The following is a 23,383-nucleotide window of genomic DNA, read 5'->3' on the forward strand; positions in this document are numbered from 1 at the left end:
GAGGGAGAAGGAGAAAAAAGAGAGAGGAGGAAGAAATGATTTTGAAGCATGGGGGAATATGCATGGGAGAGAGAACATGTATACCCACGGGGGAGAGAGAAACTACATGAGGGAGAGAGAATTATATATTGAGGTTTCTACATAAAATACCCAAAGAAAACTCTATATTTCATAAATGTCTTAAAATTTGAATTTTTTTCAAAGACGACTTTTAGGGTTAATTTTGGACAATTATACCCTTTTTCATTTATTTATATACATTTTTTATATATATTTTTTCTTATTTTCGAAGCTACTTTGATGATTTGTAGATAAAATACATTTATTATAGAGAGAGAAAATGCATTTAACATAATTTTTCTCATTTATTAATTGAAGACATAAAATGTATTTATTGTAATTTTTTCCTATTTTTCAATTTGGAGAAAAATGCATTTAATGAAAATTTATTTTCTATTTACGTTGGTCTTCATGTATCAACTTATTGACTTTTTTTTACGGATTAATGGTTATTTTAAATATATCTTAGAACATTTTTTACGGATTCATGGTTATTTTAAATATAACTTGGAATATTTTGTTGGGTATTTGAAAATATTCTGACCAATATATGAAATATACTAGGTTTATAAATTAGAGATTGACTTAATGTTTGACATAAATCACATATAAAATAACATATGAAATATACCACAATATATAAATCTTCTTAAATTTCATTTATGCCACAGTATAAATGTCATAGTACATGAAGTCTAAATTAAAAAAAAAAAAAAAAAACACTCACATTTATATCAAATAAACGAATACATATACTGCAGTATATATTAAATTTGTTTACAAAAGCTAAAGAAAGTACATATATATCACAATATATATATATATAGAAAATAGAAAAAAATAAAACTAAAAGTTGAATCAGGTCTGTCGTTCGTCTATTCCGAGTCCGTCGTTGCTGTTCATTTACTCTAATTCCGCCGTCACCATTCATTTACTCCGAGTCCGCCGTCGTCACTCATCTGCTCTGAGTCTGCCGTCGCCGTTCATTTGCTCCAAATCCATCATTGTCGTTTGTCCACTTCGAGTCTGCCATCACTGTTCTTGCTGTCCCATGCTCGCCTCGTCGCCAGATTGCCCCATGCCATCCGTCTTCTATCTATAACTCACACCGCTAGAAAGAGAAAAGAGAGAGAGGGAGAAGGAGAAAAAAGAGGGAGGAGGAAGAAATTGTCTTGAAGCACGGGGAAGAGAATATATGCATGGGGATAAAGATGTGCATGGGGGGAGAGAAAATGCATGGGGAGAGAGAATTATATATAGGGGTTTCTACATTAAAGGCCTAAAGAAAACTTTATATTTCATAAATGTCTTAAAATTTTAATTTTTTTCAAAGATGACTTTAGGGTTAATTTTGGACCATTATACCCTTTTTCATTTATTTATATTCGAATTTTATATATTTTTTTCCTATTTTTAAAGCTACTTTGATGATGAGTGTAGAAAATACATTTATTATAGAGAGAGAAAATGCATTTAACATAATTCTTCTCATTTATCAATTAGAGAGAGAAAATAAATTATTGTAGTTTTTTTCCATTCTTCGATTTGGAAAAAATGCATTTAATGAAATTTTATTTTCTATTTACGTTGGTCTTCACGTATCAACTTTTTTATTTTTTTGATGAATTAATGCCTATTTTAGATATATCTTAGAACATTTTTTACGGATTCATGGTTATTCTAAATATATCTTAGAACATTTTATACGGTATTTGAAAATATTCTAACCAATATATGAAATATACTACCGTTTATAAATTAGAGATTGACTCAATATTTGACGTAAAACACAGTATACAAATATGTGAAATATATCACAGTACATAAATCTTTATAAATTTCATTTGTACTGCAATATATATCATAATACATGAAATCTAAAAAAAAACACTATCGTTTATATCAAATAAACGAATATATATACCACAATATATATCAAATTTCCTACAAATGGTGAAAAAAGTATATATATATATATATATCATAGTATATATAAAAAATAGAAAAAAATAAAACTAAACGTTGAATCGGGTCTGCCGTTCGTCTGCTCCGAGTTCGTCGTTGCTGTTCATTTACTCTGGATCTGCTATCGTCATTCTTACCATCCCGTGGTCGCTCCGTCGCCTGATTGCCCCATGCCATTCATCTCCTGCCTGTAACTCACATTGTTGGAAGGAGAAAAAAGAAGGATGGAGAAGGAGAAAAGAAAGGGAGGAGGAAGAAATGGTCTTGAATCATGGGGGAGAATATGTGCATGGGAGAGAGAAATATATATATAAGATAGATGAGGACTAAATTGTAAATAACCACTAATATTAGTGAAAATAGGAAAACCAATAATTTTTATTTTTATTTTTATTTGTTAAAAATAAAATGTTCCGGACATAATGTGGACATATTTTTAAGGCCTTATAGGTAGAAAACACCAATATCTAATTCTAAAGTGCTACGATAGCAATTACCCAACTCCGTGAGGCCCTTATACAATGGGCCTGGACTTTTACAAAAGAAATAATACAAAACTGGAGAATCTTTTTTATGGTCTATTTCTCATCTTTTGAGTTCTGTGAAAAAGAATTGTTGGCTTAGATTGTCTCCTTGGTCGCACGTTATCAACATAAACCTTAGATCTTATTCTTTTCATTGACTTTTCTTCAACAACTTGAAAACTTCACAATGTATTTATCCTACTTAAATTAAACTAAAACTCCAAAATTGATAGTAGCCGATTAAATTATAGACTTCTGATCGTTATCACAAAATTATAGATAGATTTCTATAATAAGAAGAGTACTTTATAGAGAGGCACTAATAGAATTATATACAAAATAGAAGTCTATTAGCGGTTGTCAAAAATAAATTATTATTATTATATATGAAATTCTTTTAAAATAGGAATTTATCATGGGTAATGAATGATAATGAAACAAATAGTAACAATCTATCATGGATAGTTACTAACAAGTGATATAAAGAATATAAGTATATCACTGACATACAATGATAAAATGATATTCCTATTTAACATCAATCTACCACTATAGATTGATATCTACACAAGAATGAAGCCACACGAAGTGCAGTCGTTGTCATTGTGTTGGTTATAATCATATGACATGTAAATTTTTATTGATTGTACAATGATATATTATAGATTGAAGTTTGTTGCTAATATATATCAATCTTCAAGTGTTACGCACTTTTCACAAATTAAAAGAAAAAAATCCACAACTCTTAAAGTTGATAGGCTTATATCAGTCATAAATACCGTTAACATTCTATCACTAATGACTATAAATATCAATATTACAAAGTTGATAGTTATTGATAAACTTCCATCCATTATAATTTTAAGGATCAATCTATGTTAATAAATTTCTTTCAAAGTTGATAGTGAGTGGTAGAAATCTATCAGTGATAGTCACTTATAGACTACTCACTGATAGGCTTTTATCACTAATAACTTTAAGTGTTAATATTTGAAAGTTGATAGTCACTGATAGAAGTTTATTAGTGACAGCCACTGATAGCCATTGATAATCAAAGATTCATATTCAATCATCATCGCAAATTGAGAAACCAATGCAAGGTGAAGCATTAGTGAAGAGCATTGTTTGAAGCTCAACAATTAATTGATAATCACATATAGCTAATATAAGTTGAAAGCTATTAATAGAAGTTCATCAACGATAGCAATTAATAGCTTTTAAGTGTTAGTCTTCCGAAATTGATAACCACTTATAGAAGTCTATTAATGATAGTCACTGCTAACTGTTAGTGTTAATATTTCAAGGTGTATAACTTTGTTTCATAGTAGATAACCATCTACAAAAGTTTATCAATGATAACAATGATAGAAGTTTATCAATAATAACCCCCAATAGCTTTTAGTGTCAATCTTTTAAAGTTGATAATCACTTGTGAAAGTCTATCGATGATAGCTATTAATAGTTTTCTATCACTAATAGCTTGATCTTATGAAGTTGATGGTTTGCTTTCAAGGCTAAGAACCTATTTATAAAAATCTATCATTGTTAGTCACTAATAACTTAAGGTGTTAACTTCCAAAGTTGATTGTCATTGATGAAAGTCTATCAACAATAACTATTAATAACCTCTATAGACTACATTGATAGTCACTAATGAACTATCGTTGATAGTAGCTATGAGCGATAGTTACCAATAACTTCAAATTGAGAAAAATAAGACGAAACACATGATTATGGAAACATGAAATGGTATTTTTGTAATTTCTAGTTTCTTAAAATAGAATTTTGCTATTTCCTTGGAATCTTTCAATTTGTTCGAGATTTGTGCAATTATTTTCTGCTGATGTCCTATATGTGCAAATATCGTAAAATTAAACTTATTTCCCAACTAATCAAATGATTTTCCCAAGTAGTTAAATGAGATAACTTGTTATTCTACTTAATCGTCCAATCAACATCCCGTTTAGAGTCGAATCAGAAATCATTTGAAATCATGTTGCAAACTTAAGTAATTAAAATATATCTATTGAAAGCTTATGAATTAAATAGACAACAACTCTAAATCTCAAGGACAGGATCATGTCCGAAATTAAATAAAACCAATTTGCATCTTTTGACAAATTCATGTGTATCGTGTCTTTACAAAAGATGCAACCTATTAATGACAACAAATTCTTCTCGGCATTATAAATTAGTTTTCGAATTCTCCATATTTGCAACTTTTTTTAACAATCTTAAATTAGCATTTAAGTCCAACATATTGTGCCACTTGTGGGGACATAGAGAATTGAAAAGGACTCGTACAAAGTAAAAAAAGTTATCATTTCGCATATGAATATTGACATGCATATGAATATGGATATGTATCTGGAGAGAAAGGGCAGATGGTAGAAAGTAAGCCATAAAAATGGTGTGAGCCCTACGTAGTAATTCATTAAATGTGATTAAGGATATTTTACATTCAAATCATAATGCACTGACCATGGTTTAATTACAATGGATAAGACACCAATCATCGTATCATAGGTCAATAATTCAATTTTTATCCATATAATTGTTGGACTAAAAAAATGCAACGATGTTTTCCAAGCTATTGAATGAACATGTAGATTAGGTACAAAAAGTCTTATCATTTATCAAATACTAGACGATGAACAAGATGGCCTTCCATCAATCACCAAACTAGCCAAGAATAGCATGACTAATATTCACAAAAAAGGAAAAGAAAAAAATAAACCGAAATGTTCATAAAGGTGTTAGAAATAAGTTCAATGAACACAACTCAACTAATTAAGATAATATTTACCTTTAAAAGTCGGAAGTTCAATATTTCATCTATTATTGAAGCATTAGAGACGAGTTCTAATACAACTAGAATGTTGTTCTTAGTCACACTATGCAAAGAAGCACAAGTAAAGCAAGGCAAAATGACCTCAATCATCTACCTATCAAGAGAAATGATAAAGCATTGCAGCAATTCAACTAAACTGGTAATAACATTAGAGATATCTAAGATGAAGAAGAATCATCAGCAAAAAATGTATGAAGTGTCAATGCAAGTTCTCCAAAATCCTGATTCAACAGAGATGTCTTGCTTTTTTACTTTCATACCTCAAACTAGAACTATTAAGCTAACCTAACAGAAGGCAGTTCTTCCTACAACAATAAGATGTAGCTTGTAATAAACGAAGTTAAGCATTTAAAACCCATTTCATCTTTACCTTGTTTTCTCGAAAATTACCTTTGGCTTTGCATAACCCTTTATCAAAATCCAAGGCAAGGCAATACATCTTAGCCGATGGAGAACTCAGTTGGACTTCTTGATAAAGAAAAATATCTTGACCCCTGTGGTTTTGCAGATACAGGCTGAATATGAAGTGATTAAGATGCAATTTCATTCTGCTAAACGCATCAATTAAAAGAACACTTCCTTAATTGAACCCATTTCAGTTTCAAATAAAATTAATCACCGATGGGAATATCCATCAATAACAACCCCTTATTCGAACCCACTTCAACATTCACTTAACAAAACCATTCGCTGCTTAATAGTCAGAGTAATACATTTGAACATCGATTTAAATGAAACAGGATCGATTCCAAATAGGTTCAAAATCTCATAATAAAAAACTTTCCGCTATAATTATTCAAACCGGCCCCTTGAAAAGAATTTTACCTATAATAAGATAGAAAGAAACAGCCTGGACTAATCAGCCAATGACAATCTACTTACAGAACAACAGTATAATAAAAGGCCAATTCACTGTAATATGAAAATCTATACTCAATGCGCAGCAACATCGCTATTAAACACATCAACAACCGGGTCTCGAGTTATATCGGTAGTTGGAGTCTGCAAATTAGGGCTCGGAAACCAGGTAGCCTTAATTGCCGCGAGCTTCTTCCTCTTAAGGCAGAAGGGACCATAACCCCTTCCAGCCAAAGAAGGGAAATCATCGACCACGTCAATCTCCGATTGACCGATGGTGGAAAGTGGAGACGACGGAAGAGGAGAAGTACGGCGGAGGTAGATCTGAGAGAGCGAGTTGAATCGGTACCATTTGGCGCTGATTTGAGAGTCTCGCATCTGTGCTAACGCACCGGGTTTCAAGTACTTGTGGAATTGTTCCGTGCGATCTGCATATGGTTTGGGCGAGAATTTAAGCTTGCGTTTCATGGTGTTCTGAATCGGAATCGATGGATGGAAGGAGAGTGAAGGAGATCGGAGAACGGTTAGGGTTTAATGGGTATTGCAGTTCGAGGCTTGAGAGAGAGAGAGAAAGAGAGAGAGAGGCGGGAGCGCACTGGAGGGAAATTGAGAAAATAAGATGGCGGCCAATGTTTTGAATATGTAGTCTGTGGGTTGTCATACGCACGTGACCTTATGATTTTTATAGGATATTTGTAAATTTTGCATTATCTTGTACATTTTTTTTTAGTGTTTTTATTTTTTTCTTTGATTTTTGCTTATTTTATTTTCTTTTTCTTTTTCGATTTTTTTATAAATTTTTCTTTCATTTCTTTAGTTTTTGCTTCTTTTTGTTTCCTATTTAATTTTCTTTCATTTCTTCAATTTTTACTTCTTCTCTTTCTCTTGTTTTTAAAATTTTTCGAATTATGAGATTGAGTTTCGTACCCAAGACTTCAAAGTACTCGATTAATAAGTGACTTAACACCAATAAGCCAATCATCAAGTTTGATTGTTATATCAAATAGCAAATGAAAGTCTATAGTGATAGCCACTGATATTTTCTATCATTGATAGCTTAATCTTTGATTATATTTTCATAGTTAATAGTCACTTATAAAAATCTATCATTGATAGCCAACTTAGTGAATTTAATTAATAAAATTGAACCTCGAACTAAAATGTAAGTGGAATGCTTAGAAGTTATCACTAATAACATGTTTATCAGTGATAAAAGCTATCATCGAAAAGAAAAGAGACTTATAAATGTTTGGGAAGGATAAGAAAGAGGCAAAAAGGTGTTCAGTGGCTATGATTGATATAAGCTACTACTGATAGCATGTTACCAGTGATAGAAGCTAATACTAATAGCATGTTATCGACGATAGAAACTACCCAATAGCACGTTATCGGTGATAAAAGCTACCTGGTAGTACGTTATTGGTGATAGAAGCTACCACTGATAGCACGTCATCGATGATAGAGAATTATCACTGATCAGTGAGATCATTGATAGCATCTTATCAGTGATGTTATTAGTTAAATAAGTTATCACTGATAACCACAATATGAGTGATGTTAGTGATATCGGTGATAGAACTTTCAAAGGTTGATAACCAAAGTCTATAATTGGTAGCCTTAAATGTAATATTTCAAGGTTAATTCTAATTAATGAAAGTCTATCCATGATAGCAACTGATAGCTGCTATCAGTGATAACCATGATAAAAGATTATTAGTGATAGTTACTGTGGTAATCAAAGTTGTTGGTCTTCTTTCAAAGTTGATCACTATTTATAAATCTATCATTGATAGCCATTGATAGCCTTGAGTATTGATATTTCAAGGTTGATTCCAATTGATGAAAATGAATCAATGATAGCTACTGATAATTGATAGCAAATTAAAAGCTAATATTTCAAGATTGTATTGATTTTTCTCAAATCGAAAGTTATCACTGATAGCAACTATCATCGATAGCAATTGATAGAAGCTATCAGTGGCTATCACTGATAGCTCCTACCAGTGATAGCTTTTAATTTGAGAAAACTAAGAAGAAGTGAGTAAAATGGTGGTTAGACATGGGTGTTTTAGTCTTTTACCATTTTTTGATCTAGATATGCAATTATTTTATCCTTGTGCTACATATTCTATTATTTTGAGCTTGAATTCTATTTATGCAACTAGTCCATTTTTATACTATTTTTCTCCTTTTTCACCCTATTTTCATTCCTCAACTTGAAAACCAAAGACGTAAGGAAATAGAGTTGTATTCCATATTTTTTTTTATATATGTGTTTGGTAGGATATTTATAAATTCATAATATATTTATAAATCATAAAACTAACTGTACGGTATGATATTTATAAATTGAATTTAAATTTAAATAATTATTCGAAGTGTTTGATAATATATTAGTTACCATGTAACTTATAATACACTATTACTTGATTTATAAACTCTTTTGTATGTTAAAAATTTTGTATGATTATTATTTTATAATACCATGTAACTTATAAAACACTATATCATATATATTTTAGTTTAACAAAAATAATTGAGTCTATAACATAAAATACTATAATTATTAACGTCGTCTACTTTTTTTCTATATAATTATTAATTTAAAAATTTAGACAAATATCAATTTATACCCCTAAATTTCAGGTGTTGTGTCAATTTAAATCATGAATTTTGGGGATTGTATTAATTTAAACCCCAAACTAATAATTTTATCAATTTAAACCTTAAATTTTTACAAGTGTATCAATATAAACCTTGAACTTTCATAAATATATTAATTTAAACCTTGAATATTCATATGTGTATTCAAATAAAACATAATGGAGGATTTAAGTTAATACAATAATAAAAGTTCACGGGTATAAATTGATACACTCATGAAAGTTTATGATTTAAATTGACATAATTATTAGTTTAGGGTTTAAATTGATACAAATCCTAAAGTTCATGGTTTTAATTGATACAACCCCAAAATTTAAGATTTAAATTGATATAACCCCCAAAGTTTAAGAGTATAAATTAAATAAATTAAAATTTGAAAACAATGAAAACAATAAGGCCCCATTTGATAACCATTTTGTTTTTTATTTTTGAAAATTAAGCCTTACCTATTTCTTACCACGATTTGCATTTTTTCTTAAGTATAATAGTTGAACACTTAGCCAATTTCAAAAAACAAAAACAAGTTTTTAAAAACTACTTTTTTAATTTTTTAATTTTGATTTTATTTTTTAAACCATTGGTAAAATTTAGATAATAAATAAAGAAATTTGGTAATGGAAAAAATGTCTATAAGACTTAATTTTAAAAATCTAAAAAATGCAAAATAAATAGTTAACAAATAGGATCTAAAATGTTGGTTTCAAAATTTGCACGGTTTGAATCATATTATTTCCCAAATGTATTTTCTCTATTCAATAAATATGAAAACATAAAACATTATTCGAATTGTCCATCAAATATGTCTTAAATTTTATTTTTCATATGCCCTATTTTCATTCTAAGCTTAATTTTTCGTATGATCTTAAATATATTTTATAAGAAATCATTTCGTGAAACAATTATAATAAATGTCTGAAGTATGATATATATATATATTTTAAAAATGTCTGAAGTATGAGAGAGAAGTTACCTAAATATATTTTTTAGGGAAAAAAAAAGAAATTGAGTTTGAAATGTTTGGTGGGTAGTTTTTGAAATTTTCAGGAAATAATAATTTTACTCATTGATATTATTTATTATTTTTTTATAAAAAACACTGATATTATTTTGCTATCTAATATTTTTTTTATTCTCATCCAATATCTATTTATATGGCTCTAGTATATACTTAAATTAGTATGTTAATACATATAATCTGAAATCATATCTAAATGTTATGGAAACAAAAACACATGAAACCATAAAAATTACAACTTTCATCTACAAGAAATTATCTGAGTTTAACAACTTTATATTATCTCCTTAAGATAAATTTACTCACCTTAATATATGAGTTTAGAGTGTAATTATCTTCTAGGATTGAATAAATTGGCTTTCTTATGAATGTAGCACCATGTTCACAAGATCAACGAATTAAACTTTGTAGAAATACCGAACTTCTTCAACAAATTTTGAAAATGGAAATAAATTTTAAAGGAAGAAAATGTTATGAAAAACGTTTTGAAAACAAATTAAAGAAATGACATATTTATATTCTAATTCATGGTCATTCGAATAGTCATGTCCTTTCTTCAATTTAGTTATTTATGAAGTGATGCAATCATTCATGAAAGAACACAACTTATAGAATTGAAAAGATGCAACCCTACATGAAGAGTTACATACCATTTATTCCAACAATTCATTCCATAAATGGTAAGTTGATAAATTACGATAAAAAGAACAAAACAAGCGTTCAGTATTTTCCAATGAAGAATCTGCATCGAGATAAACAGTAAACACTTTGAACTTTCCCTAGTGAACATCAATCGATTTTACTTAGCTAATCAATAGATTCGATGCCTTGAACTGTTAACCATTTTACAGTAAACTAAGACAATTGTATTCATTTTGGCTTTGAATACCGCTTGGTATCATGAGTGTTTTAGAGAATTAACCTTAAAATTCTCATAGAAGCGTCTCCTTCACACTCACATAGGTGATTCCTATAAAGAACATTGTTTATGCTCTTTTCGTAAATAATTATTCAACAACTTATAAAAATCATCTTCCCCTAAAACCACACTTACACTGTCTCAACATCCTTAGAGTGGGTAAAAAGAAAAAAAAATTCAACGTAGGCTTACTAAGTAATCTAGTGGTCAGTTTGCCTGTTGAACCTAGAACTTGGGATCTCCAGTGAACTAGGTTGGGTTGCCTATCTGGTTAACTTTTTAAAATTAAAGGCTTTAATCTCATTCTTCTTGATGAACTTTCAACCAACTCTCTAGTTAAGCCTTTTTGTAAGCAGATCCACAATATTATCTTTTGATCTTACAAAGTCAATTGTGATAATTCACTAGAAAAGTAGTTGTTTGATTGTATTATGTCTTCATCATGTATGTCAAGACGTATTATTATTCACTAAAGAGGTATAGGATGTATTCACACTTTAAGAATACTATACAAACATTTTGTAGCCAACTAAAACATATCTCAACCTCTTTTTAAATTATTTTCCAATATTAAACTAGGATTGTCAAGTTAGGAATAGTGAATATTATCAAATACCCTCACACTAATACCATTTCCATAACCTACCCACCGAGGTTTTATGGTATCCTTGCTATCGATTTTTATTTGCTTCTTGGCAAACACTTATAATGGCATCAATGTGTTATATTAAACACTTTTCTTTTACCACATTTGGATAAGAAATTGAAAATCATAATAGCCATCATCAAATTAGGAATTAAATCCATATCATCCATTGCCAAATTTTAGGAGAATCAACCAAGTAAGCAAACTAAAAAATATTCAGTTTATTAAAGAAAGAGTACTTGAGTACTACATTCTCATACAAACATAAAACTTACTAAATTCATAATAATTACTAAATCAAAGACTAGACATTTTGCACACTTTATGCAGATAAATCAATGTATACAACTCCATCAGAAAGATTCTCCATCTCGGTTATATGGGCTTGGACATTTCTCTTATGAAAGTTCATTGGCTTGGTACAATCCTCGATTGATGTCCCATTTTATTACAATTAAAGCACTTGTCATTGAACTTTCTTGTGTATTGGTGCATTTAATTTGAACTCTCACTAGAAAATTTCCTTTTCTTGTTATTTTGTAGTCTATTCTCAACAATATTTACCTTGGGTCTATAACACTGTCTGGAGAACCTTTTTCTGCAATTTTATTGTTATCTTCAATCTTGAGACGAACCACAAGTTCTACAAGCTTTATCTCCTTGCGTTTGTGTTTGAAATAGTTTTTGAAATATTTTCATGAGGATGGTAATTTTTCAATCATTGCTACTACCTTCACTCAAAAGTATATTCTCATAAGGTAAATCATGAAGAATACTTGGAGTTCTTGAACCTGACTTATCACCGTTTTTTAATCCAAAAACTTGGCAACTATGAATTTCTTCGAACCAGAAACTTTTATTTTATACTTTTCTTTAGGGAATTCCAAAGATTCTTTGCTGAATCAACACTACTATATATACACATTGTAAAGTGTTTTATCCACATTCCACATTCAGAATATAATTCTTGTATAGACATTCAACATGTTTCCATACATCATATGCAAGTTGTATTTCTTTGTTAGATTTTCCTTAGATAAAGCAGGAGCATACTCTTTGAAAAATTTTGCTAAGTTCAGAGTAGTGAGATAAAACATCATCTTTTGTTACTAACGTTTGAAATCAACACCACCAGATTTTTCTGGTTTCTCTCCATGGACAACATCAGTAATAAATCATATCTTCAAAACAAAATAAATCAAACCAAGGAAATAATTAACAATTTTAAATAGACCTTACCATAATGTACGCACAATACAATTGTGAGTGAATAGAATAAAAAGAGATTTTTTATTTTTTCTTTTTGTTGATTGTTCTCCAAGCAGTATTTAAAAGAATATTATATATATGTATACACACGAACAAAAAACCAAAACATAATATTATATATTAATATTAAAAATTTAACTCTCAACTAATTAGTTAAAGTACAATGCAACGGTAATTAATATTATAATAACTCTCTTAAGATCAAAAGTTCAATAATTCTTCGTATCTCCATTTGTTATACTAGAAAAATCAACTAATTAAGATACATATTAATGAACTCTAACAAGTATTTTGTATTTTAAAAATTCGGAATCAAAATGGAAAAATTTTCAATTAGAATGGGATTAAAAATTTTATTAGTATATATGTATTACAAATTTAATAACACATTTCAATAATTGAATTTATGGATTTTAACAGCTGTTTTGTTAAATAAATACAATGTACACTTGAAAACTATTAAAAAAAGGATCTTTTTTTAATCTTTATATCTCCAAAAAAAGGAAAAACAAAACTAGTTTTAATGTTTTGGATAACCATACAGAATTTTCTAACAAACCGAATTGTCTGTTCCCAAAATTGTATGTCTGAATAGAGTGCATTAAAAAATAATTAAAATAAATTAATAAATGAAAAATATATTGTTATACAGATATATGAAGATATACCAATATACCATATTGGCATATGCCATATTTATTAAAATAGGATAATTGTTTTAAATGGTAAAATTGTTGTAAATATTTTCAAATATCAAAATGTAGAGATGTCCATTTTTTCTATGTGAATGGAGCCTTAATGAAGTGTTGTAGAAGACTGAACATGTGAGCGGGGGTATCCTATAAAAAAAGTTTGTATAAGACCGGACCACGAAATGATTAGTCTCATTATATAACACTGTTAATAGTAGAGACTTACATTTCACCAAGGTGACCATAAGTGACATTACCTGAATCTTGAGTGAGTTGTGAACTCCTACCTATAAAGGCGGTCATTTGATTTGTATAGGTGTGATTGGCCAGATTGCCAACTCAATGGGCCTACCATTTTGGGGATTTATCTGATGGGGGAGCTGAGAACACAACCACATAAGATGAAATTCACTTCTTCCCTGATGTCAGAGTAAGTAGATAAATTGCAAGGCAAGGTTGATTTCGAGGCTTGAACAATATGACTACATCTTCTCTTGGCTCGAGAGGGGCTTGGTCATAGTTGGACTATGACTTATTGTTCATTAGAGAAATCAGGGTACTTAAGGAGTTAGATGTAAGTACAGGGGCAAAACAATAAGTTTGGCCCAACTATACCTACGAGCAATTTGTTAAGGATCATCGTGCTGCTGACTGGTTATATCCAATGGACACAGAAATATATCTGTAGTGCGAAGAGTGAAATTATCGGTCTTTAGGAATGACCGACAGTTAATGAAAGTTGAGTAATTTAATTAAAGAGTTTAATTAATTATCCAAGTACTATTGGAGTTTCAGTCTACAGTTCCATAAGGTCCCCTCTGTAGCTCAACAGGGATTTAATTGAGAACTAATTTTGGATTAATTTGAATTGTTCAAATTAATTGAGGAAAGTTAATTATATATGATATAATTATTTAAATTAATTATATGTGATATAATTAATATAATGTAGTAGATGCATTATAATATAAAGTATTTTAAGAGGAATTTGAATATGATTCAAAACTAATTATATGAGAGATTCATATAATCAAATTTAATATAAATATGATTTATGTTAAATATCATAAATAGTTGAGAGGAATTAATATTTGAATATGATTCGAATATTAATTATATGGATGAGATTCATATAATTAAATTTAATATAAATATGATTTATATTAAATGTCATGCATTGTTGAGAGAAAATAAAACTATTGGTTATATTGTATTTGATACAATACAAAACTACAGGTTACGTGTTATATTTGATATAACATATAGTATATATATAAAACAAGGTCGTTAATATATATATATATATATATATATATACACACATATTATTAATTTAATTAATTTTTTAAATTTAATTAAAGGGAGGGAGTTGACAACTCCCCCTCATTTCTCTCAAAACAGACATGTAGTGTGGGGGTGGTTGAAGCATAACAATTGATTCATCTTCTTTCTCCCATCCTTGACAGAGGAGAGTTCTCTCTAAAAAAAAAAAAAAAAAGATCTTCCCTCTCATCCTCTCTTCCCTCTTCCAAAAAGTGTAAAGCCCACCACTCTTGCACTTTTCCTAATCCCAAGAGAATACAGAGGGTTTTCAAGTGGTGGTGTCTTGATTTGGAGATCGGATTGTGATCGTGGATCGAGGGATGACGAAGAAGATTGGTTTCAAGGGTAAGTGTTACTTCTTCCCTTCTTCTTCTCCCTGTAAAAGCATACTATAACTTTTTAAGTTTTAATGCATAATTTTCTCTGTTTTAATTATGTAATTTTTTCAATTCCGTGAAACTAAAAATGATAATGATCCTTGTTTCCGCTGCGAAACCTTCGATAGTTTTCCTTCACAGTCCATTAAAGACCACAGTTGCACTCTTCTCACTACAGATATATTTCTATGTCCACAAATATAGACCACTGACAGTAAGTTAGTCCTTCATGAGTGTTCATAACACCAACTGGGTCTAATTACTGTTTTACCCTTAGGTTATCTCTATATCCTTAAGTACCAGTGCTCATCTAATGAAAAACCTGTTTATGGTCCACCCATTAAATAGAAAACTCCTCTCGGGACAGTGAGAGTGTAGGGCCTTTTGTTCAAGTCTCGGAGATACCACTTAAGAGAACACTCATCTACTTACCCTAAAGTCGGGAATGAGTGAAATCCATCTTGAATTATTATGTTCCTTCCCTACTCGGTCTTGTCCCCAAAATGGTAGGCTTATTCAGTCGAAGAACTGGCCATTCTCATCTATACAAATCAAAGGACAATCTCTCGTGAATAGTGTTCATATTATATTCAAGATTAATACTAAGTTACCTAGGTCATCCTATTGAAATAGAAACTTAACTAATCAACGATTTATTTCTAGTGGTTACTATTTCGCATTCTGGTCATATGCAAATGCATTGCATAAGATGCCTCTACTCGCATGTCACCTACATGAATGCGTTGGATCATTACATTTATATCAATTACAAAGTAGGTCGTATCGATAGTGTTACCGGGATTATGTACCCAACCTTATCCCTATAATATAGACCATTTAGATTATATCTTGAACATTAATCCCTATATGCCTTTGCATATAGTTCAAGACTTATAAGACAGCCTAGGTTGTTAGTTTATTAGTTTTAGGGTTATTAAGACAAACAAATACAACATAATCAATAACACTTATTAAAATAACATCGATAACTCATTATTGATGATCGTAAATTATTTACATTTACTATCTACGAATTTTAGGGCAAACTTCTACTTGAACCAAAACTCTAGTTAGTAGGATGTACATGATATCATAAATTAGGGTATACATATACCCATCACACATCTCTCACTTGCCCTAGATTATACAACGTACATGTCTTGCAGACCTATACTCTCTAGATGACTCTCGAACACTTTAGCCGAGAGAGCCTTCCAATGGATCAACAATGTTGTGCTCCAAAGCGATATTTGTGACGTTCACATCTTCTCATTGCATAATTTCCCATATTAGGTGATACTTCCTCTCCATATGTTTTCCCCGTTGGTGGCCGTGAGGCTGTTTTGAGTTGGCTACTATCCCACAATTGTCACAGTATTAGGTGATAAACAAGTCCATGTTTCAAATCACTTCCAAATCGATTAGGAACTTTTCGAGCGCAACTGCTTCCTTTGCTACTTCACAACCAGCTACATATACAACCTCCACAATGGAGTATGCAATGCATCCTTACTTGATGCTACGCCATACTACAGCTCTCCCGTTTAGGATTAACACTGATCCTGACATGGATTTCCTAGAACCCTAGTCAGTTTGGAAATCAGAGTCTGTGTCTCTCGTAAGGATCAAATCCTTAGCTCTATACACCAACTTCTGGTCCCTTTTTCTTCTAAGATACTTGAGGATGTTTTTAACCGCAGTCCAGTGGTCTAACCCTAGATTGGACTGGTAGCTACTGACTATTCCTACTGCATAACAAATGTTTGGCCTAGTGCAGAACATAACATACATTAAGCTGCCCACAACTGAGGCATAAGGAATACGTCTTATATCCCCAATTTCTTGAGGTGTCTCAGGACACTATTTCTTAGACAAGTGTGTTGGATTTTGTGTCTTAAAATCTCATGTATCTTGTAGTTTGTAAATACAAATCATATATTTAATAAAATAAGAGGTATTTTATTGACATTTAGATTGCATTAATTCAATCTAATAAACTAAGATCCAAGGTTATTTCATGTAGATTAAAACATGTATGTGGTTGACATACATGTAGATCATGTTTAAGTAATAAACTAAATTGTTTGTAGTAGATGGATAAGGTTGGGTATCTTATCTTGGTGACACTACAAATACCGCCCGCTTTGTAGTTGTTACAATTGTTGTAAAGTGTTACAAATGATCTGATCCTAATCATTCTTGTGGAGACATGTGAGTGGGGGTATTCTATACAAAAAGTTTATATAAGACCGAACCACGAAATGAATAGTCTTTCTATATAACACCATTACTAGAAGAGACTTACATTTCACTAGGATGACCATAGGTGACTTTGTTAGGGTTGATGCCCTAAATCTTGTAGGGTCTTGTAGTTTTATAAACACTTGTATGAATAAACAGATTGTGATATATATTATATGATATTTTATTATATATCACAATCTATGAAATATGAGATATTTTAGTTGCATTAGCCATAAATCAATAAACTAAGATCCATGGTTATCATTGTAACTTAAGCATGTATGTGAAGACATACAAGTGGATCGTGCTTTAAGTGATAACCTAAATGGTTTATAGTCTAAGGATAAGGAGGAATACCTTATCCTTGTGACACTACGAGTGTGACCCGCTTTGTAGGTGTTAAAAATGTATTAAATTGCTACAAATGATCTGATCCTAATCATTCATATATTAGACATGCGAGCGGGGATATTCTATACAAAGGAGTTTGTATAAGACCAGACCATGAAATGTCTAGTCTCGTTATATAACGCCGTTTATAATTGAGACTTTCATTCACTAGGATGACCATAAGTAACATGACCTTAATCCTGAATGAGTTGTGAACTGCTGCCTATGAGGGCGGTTTTTTTTATTTGCATGGGTGAGAGTGGCTAGATCGCCAACTCAACAAGTCTACCATTTTGGGGATTCGTCTGATTGGGGAGCTGGGAACTCAGCTACACAAGATGGAATTCACTCCTTCCCCGAAGCAGGGGTAAGTAGATAAATTGCTCATTTAAGAGTTGATTTTGGGGCTTGAACAATGTGGCGCTACACCTTCTTTTTAGGGTTGGAAACGGGGCCGGGGTGGGGTGGGGGGCATCCCCCGTCTGTGGCCCCGTTGGGGAAAATCTCTCTCATCCTCGTCAGGGAAACGGGGTCCCTATGGGGCCCCATTCTCCGTTTTCCCGCGAGGATTCCCTTTTTTTTTTAATTAAAATTTGATTTGATTTGATTTAAAGTTTGATTAGCCCACAAAAAAATCCATTAAATAAGTTTATCGAATTCCTCATTTTTTAATTCAAGTGATTTTATTTGAAATTTGACTAGTGCACAACAAATAAACAAAAAATAATAGACTATCATATGAAATAAACACAATTGATATTTTAAAAGCTAACAAATCCATTAAATAAGTCTACAATTTAAAATTCACTAAAGTTTAAATAAGGAAGTTAATTAACGGCAAACGTCTTATACATTCAAATAAGTTTACAACTTAAAATTCAATAAAGCTCATCTTTCTCTCTTCAATGATGACTTCATAATCAAATCTTTCTCCTTTCTTAGTATCATCCCATCCTTAGTTGTGAGTATTATTCATTCCTACATTTAAAATGTAATAAACAAATAATGTCACAAAAAAAAGCTAGACGACAAAAGAATGTTAATCCTTGAGCATACCTTAGTCACCACGCAATCTTCATCAGAATCGTTTGCATCTTCTAAAATAGTTGCTAAATATTTAACCATTTCTTTTTCCATGCTAGTACCTTATATTGTCAAATATTTGTAATAAAAGAAAATATTTATTAATATATTAAATGCTAAAAATAGGTAAAATAAAATAAACAAACTAACTTGTTAAAACTTTAGTTGCAATCCAATTTTGAGCGTACATCAAAGCCTCCATCGTCTTTGGATGAAGTTTGTTATGATGTGGGCTTACAATCCTACCATAGGTACTAAAAGCAGACTCTGATGCAACACTAGATAACGGGATGACTAATATGTCTCTTGCAATTTCTTGTAAAATTGAATACTTGACACCATTCAATTTCCACCAACTCAAAATGTCAAAACCAGATGTTCGAGGTAAGACAGGTTCATCCAAATATTCATCAAACTATTGCTTCTGATTCATATTATTAGAATTTGATACAAACAAGTCATAATCATTAAAATCATCAAATTCTATATTCTGTGAGGTTCCATCTAAATTTATAGCGTAATGATCATCACCTTCACCTTCATGCTTAAGCTGATATTCTGTTTCCAAATCTGAACAAATTTTTTAATCCTTTCCACTTCAAGAAAAAAACTATCCTCATAAATTCTAGGGAAGTAAAACTCAATCAACTTCAATTTGTAACATGGATCTAAAACTGCAGCTATGGCCATTACCTCATGAATTTTCTTCCAATACTTATCAAACTTTGGCATCATATTTGAAGCCATGTCTCTTATCTCTTGAATGCCAGAATTAATCCACACAGAAATAGCCAATTTTAATTTATAAATTTTTGGGAAAAAAAAGATTAGCAGTAGGATATTTGGATCCAGAAAATATTTCAGTCATGTGATGGAATATTTTCAGTTTCTCACATATCTCTTTTACTAATACCCAATCTTGATCCAAAGGCAAACACTTGTATTTTGGTTCTCGTTGTTTTAATCGATAAAAAACAACCTTGTACTTTAATGTAGTGGCTAACATAAAATATGTAGAATTTCACCTAGTACAACAATCAAAACTCAACATCTGACCATCATAAACATTCAACTGTCGAGCAGTTTCCTCAAATTTCTCCTTTTTTTTGTGTATACATCCAAAAAGACACATTACTACATACTCTTTCGATCCCATCTCCTATCACTACCAACCCATCTTTCACAATCAAGTTCAAAATATGAGCACAACACCGCATATGAAATAAACTCCCATCCAATATTAAGTTTCCACACAAACTATCAATAAGCATATTAACCATGGAGTCATTTGTACTATAATTATCTACAGTTACATATAACTATTTTCGATCAATATTCCAATCTAATAGACATTCCATTATTTCTTCATGAAGCATCTCAGAAGTGTGTGGAGAAGGGACATATATAAACCTGTTTTTTTGCAAAACCCAACTATCATCAACAAAATGAGCAGTGATAGCCATATAACATTTTGTTTGGTGATTGGAAGTCCACATGTCCGTTGTAAGGGCAATTTTTCCTTTGATCTCATTCAACAATGTCATGGTTTTCAACTTTTCAGTCTCATAAATTTTCAGAATCTCCATCTTTATTGTGTTTCTTGACACCATCTTAAATAATGGTTGGATGACATTACAAAATTCCCTAAAACCTCCATGCTCAACTATTGAGAGAGGATATTCACGTCTTATTATCATCCTAGCTAATGCTTTTTTTGCAGCTTCCTGATCAAAGTTATATAAACTCAATGTATTTTTCTTCTCTCTGTTGGGATTTAGTAGGGATTGTCGTATGTCCTTTTGTCCTTTATATGGACATATCTTAATATGAATATGCAAATGTTTGGTTCTATTTTTACTTTCACCCCCTAATTTTCGTTTGCAATAATTACAAATTGCCTTGTATACTCTATCTATTTTTTGTTTCTTAAAATGGTTCCAAACAACCGATGTCAATCTCCTCTTTAAAGACCTGTTCTCAATATCCTCACCAAGAATGACACAATTATCAACATTCAAATTATCATCATTCGAAGAGCATGAAGTTAAATTTGGGGTTGAATCTGGGGTTGGATCTGGGATTGGACTTGGAGAATCTTTATTTGTAGAAGGTGATGAAGACATTGTTTTCAACCTACCAAAGATTTAATTTAAAAACCCCTATTTAGACTTGGACTTCATTTTCAAAGCATTCAAATATATTCAAAGCAATCAAACATATTCAAAGCATTCAGCCCCAAAATTCAAAGCATTCAAATTTCAAAAAAACCCCAAAAGCATTCAAAAAGACTCGAAGCATTCAAACATATTCAATATATGGGAACTGCATCAAATCAAGACAATCAAGATGGAGCTCTTGAAATTATTGTAAGTGGTGAAAAGTATAGATGTCTCAGGTTTGCAATGGCTAAAAAATGAGGTTGACATAATAATATGATAGTGAAAAAGAAAGGGAAAAAAATATATTATCTTGTTTGTTGCCTCTTCTTCCTCCCTCTTAAGCATGTTATAATTTTTTTTTTCCAAAGCAAAATCATCATTAGTGTGAAAGCTTCTAAGATGTACATGTAGGTAATTATTTGCTACATTATCATCAATTTATTAATCATTCCATTTCATTTATTTAGTGAATGAATGAATGAATCTCCATCTCCCCAAGAGACAATCTTTTCTTTTCTCCCTCTTTTTGCAAGAAAATGTATAAAACACAAAATACCCAAAGATTGAACAGTTTAACCACAGATTTTACTAACAACTAACATCTTCCATCCAAACATTAATAAAATTTTTGCCATTATTGGGGAAAACAAAAACCTCTATGGCAAGTTGAAACGTATTTTGCTATGGTTGAGATGAAACGAGGAGATAGAAAAAAAGTCTGAAGAAGAAAAATAAGAAATTCATGGGAAAAAAACGAAACTCGAAAGGAAAACAAAAGGAAATTTTTACTGGCTTCACGAAACTCGAAAGAAAAAAAAGCAATCTTCACGGCTGGATTGCGCTTCACAGAGTCACAGACCGCAGACGAACCTTCTTCACATGATGGATGGCAAACATTCACGACTAGGTGCGGCGAAAATCTTCATGATAAGGGAAGGAAGAGGTCACGTTGGGCTGGGCGGTATATTAAGTCGTTGAGGGAAGAGGTCGCGTTGTTGACTAGCGTTGACTCAATGCCATTGAGGGTGGTATGATACTAGGGTAGGTCGGCAGGAAGAGATTAGAGAAGGGAAAGGAAATGGAAGGGAAAGGGAAGGATGTTTTTTTTGTTTCTCGGCAGAAGTCAGAAGAGAAGGGAAAGGGAAAGGGAAGGAAGAGGAAAGAGATGAGAAAATTTAGGGCTTTTTAGTTTTTAATTTTGAGCTTTTTCTTAGACTTCTTGGCTCCAAACTCCAAAATCCAAGCTTACCTATTAATATTATAAACATATATATAAATTAATTATTTTACATTATTCTAAATATATATTTATAAAAATAAAAATATGTAAAATCGGGGTTGGGGCGGGATACTGTCCCCGTCCCCGCCCTGTCCCCAAACGGGGCCTCAAAAAATTTCCCCGGTTTGACCCCACCCCCGGTCAAACCGGGGAATCCCCACCCTGAACGGGTTGGGTCTCTGCGGGTTTTTTTGCCAACCTACTCTTTTGGCCCGAGAAGGGTTTAGTCCTAGTAGGACTATGATCTATTGTTCATTAGAGGAATCAGTGGTACTTAAAGAGTTAGATATAACTACAGGGGCAAAATGATAATTTGGCCCAGCTGTACTTACGAGCGATTTGTGAAGAGTCATCGTATTGTTGATTGGTTATATCCAATGGACACAAAAATATATCTGTAGTGCGAAGAGGGAAACTGTCGGTCTTTAGTGGAGTGCACGACAATTAACAGATGGCGGATATCATGACTAAAGAGTAGTCAATTATTCACGTACGTTGAAACTTTAAGCTACAGGTCCATAAGGTCCTTTTGGTAGCTCAATGGATTCAAGTTGAGAATCAGTTTTTGGGTTAGTTTGAAATGTTCTAATTAACAAGAGGGAATTTGATTATATATGATATAATTAAATTAATTAAATTTATATGATATAATTGATATGATGTATTTGATATATAAGGAGTTAATATAAATATGATTTATATTAAATGCCATAAAATAGAAAAAGAATTATGGTTTATATGTTGCATATGATGCAAAATTAAAACTATAGGTTATAAATATAATATGATAAGTTAGTTATTGTATTTATTTATAATTTATTAATTATATGATAATTGATATTTCTTTTTCTAATAACCGATCTTAGTGGGTGGTTATACACGATTTTATGGCCAAGTGGGATAAAATGAAACATAGTTTTTCAAAATTATTCAACAACAACACAAGACAACAAGTAATCAAATTACTGATCGAGTGACTAAATGATTGCATCGAGTTTACTTTACGATAGTAATCTTTTCTAAATGATCAAACATCGAGTCTATATGATTGACTTCTTTTACACG

General features: G+C 31.1%; 1 protein-coding gene across 1 annotated transcript; it reads right to left on the bottom strand.

The window, feature by feature from the left end:
- Positions 1 to 6,333: 6,333 nt before the first annotated feature.
- On the bottom strand, positions 6,334 to 6,726 carry LOC120089036 (uncharacterized). Its single transcript, XM_039046467.2, has one exon. It carries the CDS (start codon positions 6,724 to 6,726, stop codon positions 6,334 to 6,336), a length of 393 nt encoding a protein of 130 aa, XP_038902395.1.
- Between the last annotated feature and the right edge of the window lie 16,657 nt (positions 6,727 to 23,383).

The sequence above is a fragment of the Benincasa hispida genome, chromosome 10 (genome assembly GCF_027475165.1).
Source record: "Benincasa hispida cultivar pf3 chromosome 10, pf3_genome.v1.1, whole genome shotgun sequence".
NCBI lineage: Eukaryota > Viridiplantae > Streptophyta > Magnoliopsida > Cucurbitales > Cucurbitaceae > Benincasa > Benincasa hispida.

Coding starts and splice junctions, on each gene's coding strand:
- LOC120089036 (XM_039046467.2), bottom strand. CDS start 6,726: ATGAAACGCAAGCTTAAATTCTCGCCCAAACCATATGCAGATCGCACG.